General features: G+C 46.5%; 1 protein-coding gene across 1 annotated transcript in view; it reads right to left on the bottom strand.

Moving 5' to 3' along the window:
* Positions 1-1,653: 1,653 nt before the first annotated feature.
* The window catches only part of ITGAL (integrin subunit alpha L), a 43,768-nt gene continuing 31,958 nt past the window's right edge, over positions 1,654-13,463 (bottom strand). Inside the window, exons 25-31 of the mRNA XM_004386768.2 lie at positions 12,690-12,765; positions 6,453-6,566; positions 6,119-6,175; positions 5,911-6,009; positions 5,400-5,495; positions 4,580-4,690; positions 1,654-3,070 (exon numbers count right to left, since the gene is read on the bottom strand). Of these exons, the coding sequence (XP_004386825.1) occupies positions 2,888-3,070; positions 4,580-4,690; positions 5,400-5,495; positions 5,911-6,009; positions 6,119-6,175; positions 6,453-6,566; positions 12,690-12,765 (736 nt within the window). The 3' untranslated portion in view covers positions 1,654-2,887. The remainder of the gene's footprint in view (positions 3,071-4,579; positions 4,691-5,399; positions 5,496-5,910; positions 6,010-6,118; positions 6,176-6,452; positions 6,567-12,689; positions 12,766-13,463) is intronic.

The raw sequence follows: 13,463 nt of genomic DNA, 5'->3' as shown, positions 1-13,463 counted from the left end.
ATATAGGCAGTCCCGGGTTATAAATGAGATCCACTCCTAAGTCTGTCTTTAAGTCGAATTTGTAGGTAAGTTAGAACGGTGCATACGGTTCTTATTTAGTGTCAGTCAAATGTTTGTGTTAGAATATAATATATACTTGACCTTTCTATGCATTTAAAACACTTAAGAAACACTTCCAAACTGCACAATGTTTTCAGGAGCGTCACAAAGTAGTGTGTACGTTCGTTATTACAAACCATTCTATTTACCTCAAATTTTTAATATAATAGGCTTTATGATAAGTCGTTAATTAAGCATTGTCTATAAGTGGGACGTTTGTAACCCAGAGACTGCCTGTATATAGTCTTTGCATACTGTCCAAACACATAATGTCCTATTTCACAGAACGTATTATGGATATCAAGTAACGCATGACTGTAATTTTGTCCAAGAACGGAGGGGTGAGGAAGTGCCTTAAAATAAGGAAAATTTTGATGAATTCAAAGAAGGGGAATAGGGCATGTTGGCAAAGGGAACAGCATATGCAAAGGCACAGAGGTGGCGAAGGACAACTAAGTATGTGAGGATGGTGCTCTTGGGTGAGGTGGGATACCAATTCCTGGCCATGATGATAGCAGAGCTCATCCTGAAATAAACTTCCTAGGTTTTCTGTGCTTTTGTTTCTGATCTTGATAAAAATAGCCACTGTTTTTTTTAGTGTCACAGAATATGGCCTCCTCAGAGAAGTTTCCCTGACCACGAATCTAAAACAGCCCTCTCTATCACCTTTCACCCATTATCTTGCTTTGTTTTCTTCACAGCCCTTATCGATACTGAAATCCAGTTTCTATTTGTTTACTGTCTGTTTTCCCATGGGAGTGGAAGCTTCTTGAGAGCAGGAACTTACCTGTTTTGTTCAAGACTATGGTCCTTACAGCCCAGAAAAGGGGCTGATACAAAGTAAGCCCTCAAAAAACACTAGATGAATGAGTAGAAACTGACTGATGTTTCATGATATCTAGAGATAATTTCATGTACTTTTAGTAGTTCTGGGATATTCCTGACAGACATTTTTAATCTCTCTGGGAAAATGTGCCTGATTTCTTCCTTCCTGATGTCATGCTTACGAGCCAGCCTGTGGTTCCTTGGGGGCTGGGCCGGGGCGGGCAGATGAACCTGGAGAGGCGGATAAGGAAAGATTGCCCTGGGTCTTGTATGCCAGGCTTGTAAATTTTCATTTATTCCCTGTAGGCGGCACGGAGCTGCTTGGGGGGCCAAAATGTTTCTCACGTCTCACCTTAAATGGATGCACCTGTCTTCGCTCCCCTCTCCAGTGCTGGATCTGGTTTTAAAGTTGCTCAGTATCGCCCTCCCCCACTTCCTACTAAGGTAAGAGGGCAGCAGTGACCGGCCGCCCTCCCTTCTACAGGCCGGAAATTCACGTTTAACTAATTGTCAAATGCCCCCCCACCTCTTCTCACTTCCCATCTCACTCCTTGCTTCTCTTTTTAATTAGCTCCCAGAGTCATCATGGGAAGAATAGAGAGAGAGAGAGAGAGAGGAAGAACAGTAGAAAGAAAAAGGAAAAAGAGCTGAGTGTTTTAGGCCCATTTAGTGAAAAGGATGAGAAGGAAATGTCCATTTAGTTGGGCCAGGCTGAATATTGGGCCAGCACAAACACATCACAACAACTGGGCAGAATTTCACATTTATTAGGTAAGATATATGCAGGCACCGTACTCGACACTGGGGATCCAGGCAAACAGACGTGTCCCCACCCTTGAGTTCACAGTCTCACAGGGGCCACTGCATATGGTGTGTTGGAGTCCCAGGAGAGGCTGTGGAGCAACGGGCTGACGGGGAAGGCTGAGCCTTGAAGGATGTGGCTGCCATAGTCCATCCAAACTTTTCTACATCTGCCCACAGGCTCCCTCATTAATGTGATGGAATTGTGTCAAGCACCTACTATGTGTTTGGCCCTGTGACAACACCAGGAATCCCAAAGTGAACAAGAACAAGGTCCCTACCCTCATGGAGTTCATTCTGAGAGCCAGAGAGTAAGTAAATCATCTAATAGTTAATTCAAATATGATCCATGTGATGAAGGACAAGTGCAGGCTGTTAAAAGAGTGTATAATATGGGAACCCAACTAAGATGAAGTGGGAGGGGCTGCCCTGAGGAAGTGATGCAGGAGCTGAGATCTGAAGGGTGAGTGAGAGCTAGCCAGGAAAGGGGTGGGGGGTGCTCCAGGCAGAGGGAGCTATGTGGGAGTGAGACAGGAGGGAGCTTGGCACATGAGAAAGGCTGGTGGAGCTGGAGCTTAGGGAGAAGTGTTTCTAGAGGAGGCTGAGGAGAGCAACAGGGGCCCACCTTTGCAGGGCCTTGGAAGGCTTATTAAGGAATGTGGGCTTGAGCCAAAGAGCAAGAGGTTTGCCACGACAATGTAGTGATACAGATCAGATTCACTCTCTAGCAGAAGAATGGAAAGCTGACCGGACTCCAGGCAAGAGAGGGTGCAGGCCAGTTCAGTGTGGGAGTCTGAGGCATCTGTGGACAGCCAAGGACAGGTGCATGGGGGGGCCAGAAGTGTCGCTAGGTCCTGAGATTACAGTTTCTCCAAATTTAAATCAGACATTTCTCCTCCTGGGGAGGAGACCAGGAGTGGTTGTGGAAGCCAAGACAATCTGACAGTTACAAGGCCTCACCTCTGTAGCCTTCCTGGCCTGTCTCTCAGCCTATCCTCATCATGAGCCTGCAAAGCAGGCAGGCGGGAACCAGCTCCATGTTTGAGATGGGGACACTGAGGCCTAGAGAGGGGCGGTGACTTGCCTGAGGACACACAGTGAAATGCAGGTCAAGGTAGACCAGCCTCAGGCATCCAGAGTCCAGTCCCAGACCCTCTGTGCGTCAGTCCTGGGCCTCAGTCTTTGACTCTTCATCCTGGGCCTCCTTCCCATGGAGGGGCTCCAGGCAGCCCAGATCCACTGCCTCTTCCCCAGACTCTGGCTTCTCAGAGTCTTCTCCAGGATTTCCGTCTGGGGCACCTACAGCCTCCATCTTCTCCTTCAGGTTCCGTTTGAAAAAGCCAACCTGCGGGGAGACAGAGCACTTCAGACCAGACTGCCCCTGTGAAATGTGAAAACACTGTTTATGTTACTGAGTTATATCTGCTACAGAGACTTGGTGCCCAGATGGGGTGATGGTAGCTGCTCCTCATAGTTCTTGGTAATATGTTAAAGCTGTAAACCTAGCAGTTTCTTCTTCAGGCTCATCAAAATGTCATGCAATAATGTATCAGTACTGGTTCATCAGTTATAACAAACGTACCACAGGAATGCCAGATGCTGATACGAAAAACAGTGTGCCAGGGTGGAGGGAATACATAGGAACTCAATACTTCCTACACAGTTTTTGGTAAATCTAAAACTGCTCTAGAAGACAAAGTCTATTAGAAAAAAGTCATGTACCAATCTTTTAGGTGGGTGAACTGACAACATCTAGTATTACTAAGAAAAGAAGCCAATGCCTAGAAAAGTGTTTATTAAGTGCCATGTTCTCTCTATTGAAAGCTTAAAACATATACAATTATTGGCCCAGCAATTCCACTTCTAGGAATTAAGCCTAAATAATATTTGGACAAATGTACAAAGATGTGGGTAATCAGAGTGGTTTTTTTTCCATATTGTTTGAAATAGATGTATATTAGAACAATCCAAATATACATCAATAGAGCTCATTAAATAAACAATGGGACATCCAGATTACGTAGTGGTTAAAACGCAAGAGGTATTCTGATTGTGCTCATATGGAAAGACATCAAGATATAATAAGATCAAGTGGGAAATACAAATACCCAGGTAGTATATGGTACCATCCCGTTTACGTTTTCTAGATATAAACAGATAAACTGACTTTCTCTCCCTCACACACCCATACACATGCTACAAAAAAATTAAAACCTGGAGGAATATAAACAAAATGGTTGTTAGTAACCACCCTCTAGAAGTGCAACATGGAGAAACTTTGATTTTTTAGGTTCTCTTGTTTCTGTAATATTTGAGTTTTTTACATACAACACCTGATCCCCCACTAGTCTTCACCTGGTTAACTTCCTCTCATCGTTCAAATCTCAGATCAAATGCCACCTCCCTCTGGAGGCCTTCCTGGACTCCGCCTAGCCTAGGTTAGTCCTTCTGTTATAGGTTCCAAAGCACATAGGCCCCCTTTTGTAACCCTCAACATGCTTGTTCCTGTCTGTCTCCCCCATTAGACTGTGAGCCCCACAAAGGCAGGGATCATGTGTATGGTGTGCACCTCTGTATCCCAGTGCCTCACGCACAGGGGGCCTTCAGTATAAGGGAGCTCCTTCCTCTCCCTTGGTACCTAGTCCTAGCTCTGCCAGAACTTTGATGAGTGATGGTGGAAAAGTCTCTCTTGCTCTTTGGGCCTCAGTAGCCTTAGCTGTAGAAGGAGGAGGTTGACTGAGGCCCTTTTTAGCTTTAATGCTCTGTGGTCTTAGGATTCTCCTCTCTGGCTTCTGCCAATTCCTCCTTTCCTAAGGCTGTCTTAGCAATGTCTGTTATTTCCAGAAGCTCCCACCTTGTATAGCGCCACGAAAATCAGCAGCAGCAATAGCAGCCCCCCGATGCCACTCAGCACGTAGACATGGAGCATTTCCTTCTCATATACAACATCAACTTTTGTGATGACCTGGGGAAAAGCGTAGAGGGAAGGGCAGGGAAGAAGTCCTTCCTACCTCTGAAATTCCCTTTGATTCTGGTCCCAACCCCTAGGTCTTACCATTCCCCACCCAGACTGTGTCGCAGACCGGGCTCTGGCTCCTGTCTCTCTCCCTTGATAGATTCTCCACTGTAGTCACCAGAGTGATTTGGCAAACACTCACCATGATCTACCTCAAGCCCTTAAATGGCTCCCCATTAGCCCCAGGATAAAGTCCCAGAATCTCAGCTCAGCATTCAAAGCCTTCCAGAATCTGACTTCTGCTTACCTTTCTAGCTTCATCTTCCCTCCTCCTGCTCTACCTCCCAGTCAGCTGAACTTCCTGCTCTTCATACTTGCCACTCTCATTCTGTCCACCCTGGGCCTCTGCACTTGCTGCTCTCCCCATAATGCGCCCAGCTCTTTGCTGTCTGGCTGTGGGGCTGGTATCCCTTTGCTGGACAAAGATTTATCTTCGCCTGACACATAAGTCTACAACATCTCAGCTAGGTGGCCTTGTGGTCTGTTTGACCACCTGCAGTTGGTGGGGGGCTCACTGCTTTCAAGGAAGCCTTTCCAACACTGATGGCTCTGGCTGTTGGGAAGTTTTTATTTGTGCTGAGCCTAGTAGTCCTACCACTGCTAGCTGTGCGCTAGGCTCTTCAGATCCCTCAACTTCCTGTTCCCCAGGGGGAGATACCTGGGCCAGGGAGGCACTGCTGCCATAGAGGTGGAAGTGCTTGCTGCTGTTGAAGGAGATGGAGACGGAGCTGCAGAGCCTGAACATAGAGGAGGCCTGTGGGAGAGTAGGGGTAGGCGTGAGGGCCACGGAGGACAAGGACCAAGGACCAATTCATTTCTGTCCCTAATCAATGGGGAGAGGTAGAGGAGAATGGGTCCCAGTGCGGGGCACCACCTCTATTCAAGTCTCACTGTAGCATTCTAATGTGCCCCTTTGCATTGCTGGGAGGAAAGTTTTTCTATAAGGAACATATAAGAACTATCCACAGGCCCATGAAAACAAACTTGTAAATTTTACACAAAACATGGTTCTGTTTCATCAGCAAATGTGTAAACACTGGGGATTTTTCATCAAGATAGAAAATAAAAAAAGGAGAAAGATTATCTGATGGGGAAACCCACCCACCACTACTCAAGGCACTTGGGCACCTGCAACCACTTCCTGTCTGTTATGAGCAGGTGGATGTTACCTCAATCTCTCCCACGAGCTCGACTCTTGCAATTACTTGGATGGCCGTCTCCTGTTTGAAGACAACTGGGCAGCGGAACTCAGCTCCAGGGAGGCAGGGCTGATGGGGACCAGGAGTAGCAGGGGGGTCAGAGAGGCCCGTCTCTCCCCTGTCCACACCCTCACACTTTGCCCTGCTGCCACCCATTCCTTAGCTCACATGCCCCTACCTCAGTGTCGCTGGGCAGCCTCTTCAGTGTCTCATTATGGCAGGTGACAGGAGGCTCCTAAGAATGATGAGGTGGGGTTGTTGGTTAGTCCAGAGCTGAGAGAAGACACTGGTCCCTTATGCCAGAATCTGGCATTCCTTTCCCCAGCCCAGATAAGACCTGGGCATCCCAGCTCTCCTCCCCCACTGGCCCTTGGTGGACTCAGATACCACCAAGTCTGACAGGATTTACCCATCTTCACCCCCTTCCCACACATCTAGCTCCACCATCTGCACTCCTTTCTGAGCCCACCCCCAACAGACCCATGTTTCTTCCCCTTCTGGGCAGCACTCACCATCTGCACCACCCACGTGTATGTGATGGGTCCCTTGCTGTGACACTGTGGCACCCCAACCAAGGCCTCCAGGGCAGGCACGTCGTGGTCATGGATAGAAGGTTGAATCATCACCTGGACAGAGAACATGGGGCTGCAGAGCCCTGAATGCCAGTCTCCCAGCTCTATCTCACCCTGCAGCCTTTCACACCTCTTCTAACCTCATTGGCTGAGTCTCAAGGGCCTGCTATTTGTTAGGCAGTGTGCAACGATCAACCATACTGGGCCCCTGTCCCCAAGGCCTTATAGTCTCAGTTACATCTCCTCCCTCTGTCTGGGTTGCTCTTCCCTGCTTTCTCCATGTGGTCAGCTCTCACACATCCTGCAAGGTCCTGCTCAAGTATCATCTCTGGAGGTTTCGCTGACTCTCAAAGGACAGGACAACGTCCCCCTCCTGTGTCTCCACAGCACTCTACAGTCCCAGCAGGATGGCAGTGTATTTGCTTGTGTGTCTGTCTCCACTAGAGCTGTGTCTTGTTGCACCTCTAACTCCCTACTTCTTGGCACAGTACCTATCATATAATTGGCCTCAAAAAAAAGTTTTGTGAATGAATGAATGACATTTAACAAAGATAAAACCAAAACCCCATTGCCGTTGAGTCGATTCCGATTCGTAGCGACCCTTTAGGACAGAGTAGAACCGCCCCATAGGGTTTCCAAGGAGCTGCTGGTGGATTTGGACTGCCGACCTTTTGGTTAGCAGCCAAACACTTAACCATTGTGCCTAAAATGAAACAAACAAATAACTCAGAAAATAAAAAGTGTTGGTGATGATGTGGAGAAACTGGAACCCTAGTACATTGCTGGTGGGAATATAAAATGGTGTAGCTACTGTGGAAAACAGTTTGGTGGTTCCTCAAAAAGTTAACTGTAGTATTACTATATGACCCAGCAATTCCACTCCTAGGTATATACCCAAAAGAATTGAAAACAGGTGTTCAAACAAGTATGTGCGTGTGCATGCTTATAGCAGCGCTATTCGCAATAGCCAAAGGGTGGAACTAGCCCAAATGTCCACCAATGGATGAATGGATAAACAAAATGTGGTATATACATGTAATGGAATATTATTCAGCCACGAAAAGGAATACAATACTGATACATGCTACAGTGTGGATCAACTTTGAAAACATTATGCTAAATGAAAGACTCCAGTCACAAAACGCCATGCACTGTATGATTCCATTTATATGAAATATCTAGAATAGGTACGTCCATAGAGACAGAACACAGATTGGTGGTTGCCTGGGGCTGGCTAGAGGGGGAATGGGGAGAGACTTCTTAATGGGTTTGGGGTTTTATTTTGGAGTGATGGAAATGTTTTAGAACTAGATGGAGGTAGTCGCTGCACAATTCTGTGGTGAATATACTAATATTCTATAAATTTCTGTGAATATGCTAAAAGCCATTGAGTTGTACACTTTAAATGGGTGACTTGTATGGCATATGAATTATATATCTCAATAAAGCTGTTAAAAAAAAAACATGCTAGGCAGACATTTCTGTGGAGATGAGAAACAAGCTGTAGTCCTCCAGGTGGACTGGAGGAGCAGGAGGGACCCTGATCTGGGAGTCTATCAGCTGAAAGCGGGACACTGGACAACACTATGGGACATGAGACGTGTAAGTGGAAACTGATCCAGAGCAACCAGTAGTGCAAGGCCAGGAAAGCCACACTCCACGCTCCTGCTAACAAATCAGAAGATATAGGTTACAACACGCATGCAGTGATAATCCCCGTTTACTGAGCATTGAGCATGCTCAGCCTCATCTGATCCTCATTAGGTGCATTATTTCATTTAGTCTTTACAACAAAAATGTGGTGGTAGTACTATCCTCCTCCTTTTACAAGTGAGAGAACTGAGGCTTGGGGAGATTAGCTAACTTGTCTGAAGCAATCAAGTAGCAGAGGTGGCATTTTAACCTTGGATGATTCCAGAGACCAGACCACTGTGCTCTATCACTTCCCTCGGAAGATGATGGTAATAAACCAAAAACCCGTTACCGTCGAGTCGATTCCAACTCATAGCGACCCTATAGGACAGGGTAGAATTGCCCCATAGAGTTTCTAAGGAGCGGCTGGTGGATTCAAACTGCCGACCTTTTGGTTAGCAGCCGAGCTCTTAACCACCGCACCACCAAGGCTCTGATGGTGATAACACTAATGCTAAAAACAGCCAGTGTTGACTGAAACCTTACTGCGCACCGAACACTGTGCTGATCACTTACCACACATTTTCTCATTTGCTCCTCACTACAACTGTATAAGGAAGGTGCCATTGCCATTCCCAGGTTACAGATTGAAAAACTGAGGCTCCGAGAGGTTAAATAACCTGCCCAAGGCCACATAGCTTTAAAAGGTAGAGCTTCAAAACGATTTCAAGTCCGTCTGAAGTCAAAGCCTACGCTCCTAATCACTCAGAGGAGCAGCTGATTCATATAATGAGGACCACGAGGAAGGTGATTCTATGGCCTGGCTGCCCAGCTCTTCCTGTGTTTCTGTGTCCGTCTAGCTTACAATCAACCCCAATTATTAGAGTTGACCTCCTTGTGGCAAAAAGGATCTGACCAATGGGACAGTTTCAGGAAACAGGGGATGGATCACCAGTGTCCCACGCCGTAGAGAGTTTTAGGGGTATTGACTGGGTTTAGCTAAAACAAAGACCTTCAGCGAGAGTGGCTGCTTGGCAGGCGGGCAGTGGGGAATTAAATGCATGGTAGGTGGTGAGAAAAATGGAGACGGCCAGCCCTGATGACGCTTCCAAGAAGGGAGAGGGAGGAAGCTCAAGGGCTTGAGCTGGTTCTAGGCTGAGGGAGGCCAGAGTGCAAGGCTTCCGAAACAGCTGCGGCACAACACCCACCACACTCCTCTAACCACCCCCACTTCCCTAGGCATCATGCCAAGTATTTTACAGGAAGTAAGTAACCCTTTAAACTTCACAATCACCTGTGAAGTTCTTGTTTAAAACTATTTGCCATAGGTAGGAGTTCTTGGGTGGCATAAACGGTTAAACACTCGGCTACTAACTGAGAGGTTGGTGGTTCGAATCCACCCAGAGGTGCCTCGGAAGAAAGGCCTGGCGTTCTGCTTCTGAAAGATCACAGCCAAGACAGAAAGTAGACCAGAGGTTACCCTATGGAGGGCAGTTCTGCTCTGAAATACGTGGGTTTGCCAAGAGTTGGAATCCACTCAACAGCCACAGGTTTGGTTTTGTTGGTTGCCATAGGAGGGAACTGAGGCATGAAGAAGTTCAGTCCCTGATCCAAGGTCACGTAGAGAGCAAGCAACAGAACTGGGATTTAGATGCATGACTCTCTGACTCTTTACCACTGCTCTGGGGAATGAAGGACCTGCCTGGCTAACCTCTGTGGGGAACCCAGAGCCTTACCAATGAACAACTCTAGAAGCCAATTCAACTGGTCATTTAAAACGTTCTATTTCAATGCAAATGAGCGTCTGACCTCCTCAAAGGCCATGCTCCCTCTCCGTAGTCACAGTGTGGTGGTAAGATCAATCATGACAGCCCTTTTCTAAAGGGCCCCAGCTGCTCGGGATGCTTTACTGAGGGGCTCCTTCCCGGGTGTACCCTGACTCCAGTGTCGCCTAGGGAGAATCAGTTCCCCTCTGTGACCTCTGTTTCCTCCACAGTAAAATGAAATGTTCTTGACTTGGTCAGTGCCTACTCCCCTCCCAGAGGTGACCTCTAAGACAACCCCGGCCTGGTGGCCTGGCAGCATGGCAGTGAGCGCAGCTGCTCTGGAGGAGCACCCTGAGTAGTGCAGGCAGCCGCCGGTGTTAAACACGTGGATGTCTGTGTTCAGATAAGCACTCAAATCTGTGTTTCCCCTTATTAGCTGTGTAACTTGGGCAAGTTCCTCAACCTGTCTGTGCCACAGATGCCTTGTCTGTAAAACAGGAACGACAATACCTGTCATACAGAGATCACACAGGTTGGTGTGAGAATCATCGGGGGATACGTATATAAAGCACTAGGCACAGAACCCAAAACTGGTTTGATGAGTGGGAATTATAAGTATATTATTATATGTTTACAGATCTGCCTTCTCTCAATCGTGAGCTCCCCAAGGCCAGGGACTCTGTCGTTTATTACTGCCGCCAGCACCTAGCAAGGTACCTAAACTAGGACAGTAGCTCATTAAATGTTTGAGTGAAAAACTAGGTTCTCTAATATGACACCTAAAGCACGAGCAACAAGAGACAAAGTAGACAAAAGGACTTTTATCAGTAAAGTAAAAAGGCAACCCACAAATCATATATCTGATAAGCGTCTAATATCCAAAATGTATAAAGAACTCCTATAATCAACAACAAAAAAGACAAACCACTCAGTTAAAAAGTGGACAAAGGACCTGAATAGCTATTTCTCCAAAGAAGATGTACAAATGGCCTAAAAGTACGTGAAAAGATGCTCAACATCTTAGGGAAATGCAAATGGAAACCACAATGAGAGCCACTTCTTCTCCATTAAAACCCAAACCAAACTAATTGCCTGCAAGCTGATTTTGACTCATGGCGACCCTGCGTGTGTCACAGTAGAGCCGTACTCCATGGGGTTTTCTTGGCTGTACTCTTTTTTATTTCATTTTTATTTAATTGTTGTGCATTAAGTGAAAGTTTACAATTCAAGTTAGGCTCTCATATAAAAATTTATACATACATTGTTACGTGACCCTAATTGCTCTCCCTATCCTGTGACAGCACACTCCTCCTTTCCATCCCGGATTTCCCATGTCCATTCAACCAGCTCCTGACCCTCTCTGCCTTCTCATTTCACCTCCCAACAGGAGCTGCCCGTTTAGTCTCTTGTATCTACTTGAGCTAAGAAGCACACTTTTCACGAGTATCACTTTTGTCCCATAGTCCAGTCTAATCTTTGTCTGAAGAGTTGGCCTTGGGAATGGTTTTAGTTTTGGGCTAACAGAGAGTCTGGGGGCCATGCCTTCTAGGGTCCCTCCAGTCTCAATCAAACCATTAAGTTGGGCCTTTTTACTAGAATTTGAGTTCTGTATCCCGCTTTTCTTCTTCTCCGTCACGGACTGTCTGTTGTGTTCCCTGTCAGGGCGGTCTTTAGTGGTATTGGCTGTACTCTTTACAGAAGCAGATTGCCAGGCCTTTCTTCCGTAGTGCTGCTGGGTGGGTTCGAACCACCAACCTTTAGGTTAGTAGTTGAGTGCAAACTGTTTGCACTATCCAGGGACCTTTCACAACCCACTAGTATGGCTATAATAATAATAAAACATAAAATAACAAGTGTTGGCAAGAATGTGGAGAAATCACAACCCTTGTTCATTGCTGGGAATGCAAAATGGTAAGCCACTGTGGAAAACAGTTTGGTGGTTCCTCAAAAAGTTAAACATAGAATTACCATATGACCCAGCAATTCCGTTCCTGGGCATATACCCAAAGGAACAGAAAACAGGACTCAAACAGATTCTTGTACACCAATGTTCATAGCAGCACTATTCACAATAGCCAAAAGATGAGAACAACCCCGGTGTCCATCAACTGATGAATGGATAATCAAAGTGAGGTATGTCCATATATAGAATATTATTCAGCCATGAAGCGAAATGAAGTTCTCACACATGCGGCTATGAGGATGAACCTTGAAAACATTATTCTAAGTGAAATAAGCCAGACAAAAAAGAACAAATATTGTATGGTCCTACTTATATGAAATATCTAGAATAGACAAATTCATAAAGACAGAAAGTAGACCAGAGGTTACCAGGGGCTGGGGGAGGGGGTAATGGGGAATTATTGCCCAACGTACAGAGTTTATTTTTTGGAGCGATGAAAAAGTTTTGGAAATAGATAGTGGTAAGGGTGGCACAACACTGGAATGTAATTAATGCCACTGAATCGTACACTTAAAATGGTTAAAAAGGTACATGTTATGTTATATATATTTTATCACAATAAAACAAACAAAAACTAGGTTCTCTTCCAGAGCCCTTTCCACTCTCAAGCTCTGTGATTCTATAAATAATCTACCCAGGTGTGGAAAGGAGTTAGCAAGTGTCCTGCCATCGGAAGCACTTAAGCAAGGATTAGAAAGGATTATAGAAGTACGTGGAGGGCCAGACTCACTGAGGACAGGACTGTGTCCAACCAGTCTCTGCATCCTCGGTCCCTAAGATAGTGCCTCTAAGAACTTTTCACACTGAGGCTCATACCTGGTAGATGTGCTTGATATACTGAATCTTGGGACCTTTAGGCTTGAAATTGATGTAGAGTGTGGAGTTCTTCTGGCTATAAAAAGAGAGAAGAGCAAGATGGAAAGTGGCGAAGATAGCAACACAGTCTGCAGGACGTCAGGGGCCTAGGCCAGGGCAAGCCTCTGAGTTGCCAGCCATTGTACTAGGCACTACACAGGTCAGATCTCATTTAATCCTGACAACAACCTGATGTTTCCCCCTGAGGCTCATGGAAGGGGTCAACTGCTTGCCCAAGGTCCCACAGTGGAGGAATAGGCCTGGAACCCAGGTCAGTGTGTGTATGGAGCCCATGCTCACCCCATATCACCTCACCAGTCTCACCACTGTCATCTAGGCCCTACTGCTCGGCTCCTAGAGAATTTCGTCAGCCTCACTGGGAGCCTGTAGACTCCCTCTCCCACCCCATCCTTCCAATGGACACAGCTAATGTCACTCCCTGACCCTGCTACTCACCTACTCAGAAACCATCAGTGGCTCCCTACTGCCAGGGTCAGGTCCAAAGCCTCCCAGGTCTAGACCCGCACGTCTTCCCAGTGTGCCTTCCCACTTCTCACTTGCATATACCTGCCCTCTGCTAAGCCTGTCCACTCCTTGCTCCCTAGATCCATCCCACCATTTCCATGCCTTTGCCTATGCTATTCTGATGAGAATGTCCTCCTTCCTGGCCCTGATCCAAATCCCACCATCCTCCAGACCCCAGTTCCATGGCCCTTCCATTTCTCCTCCAACCCA

This window comes from Trichechus manatus, unplaced genomic scaffold (genome assembly GCF_000243295.1).
Source record: "Trichechus manatus latirostris isolate Lorelei unplaced genomic scaffold, TriManLat1.0 scaffold00170, whole genome shotgun sequence".
Lineage (NCBI taxonomy): Eukaryota > Metazoa > Chordata > Mammalia > Sirenia > Trichechidae > Trichechus > Trichechus manatus.
Note: the sequence above shows the minus strand (reverse complement) of the source record. Positions and strands in the feature narration are given on the sequence as shown.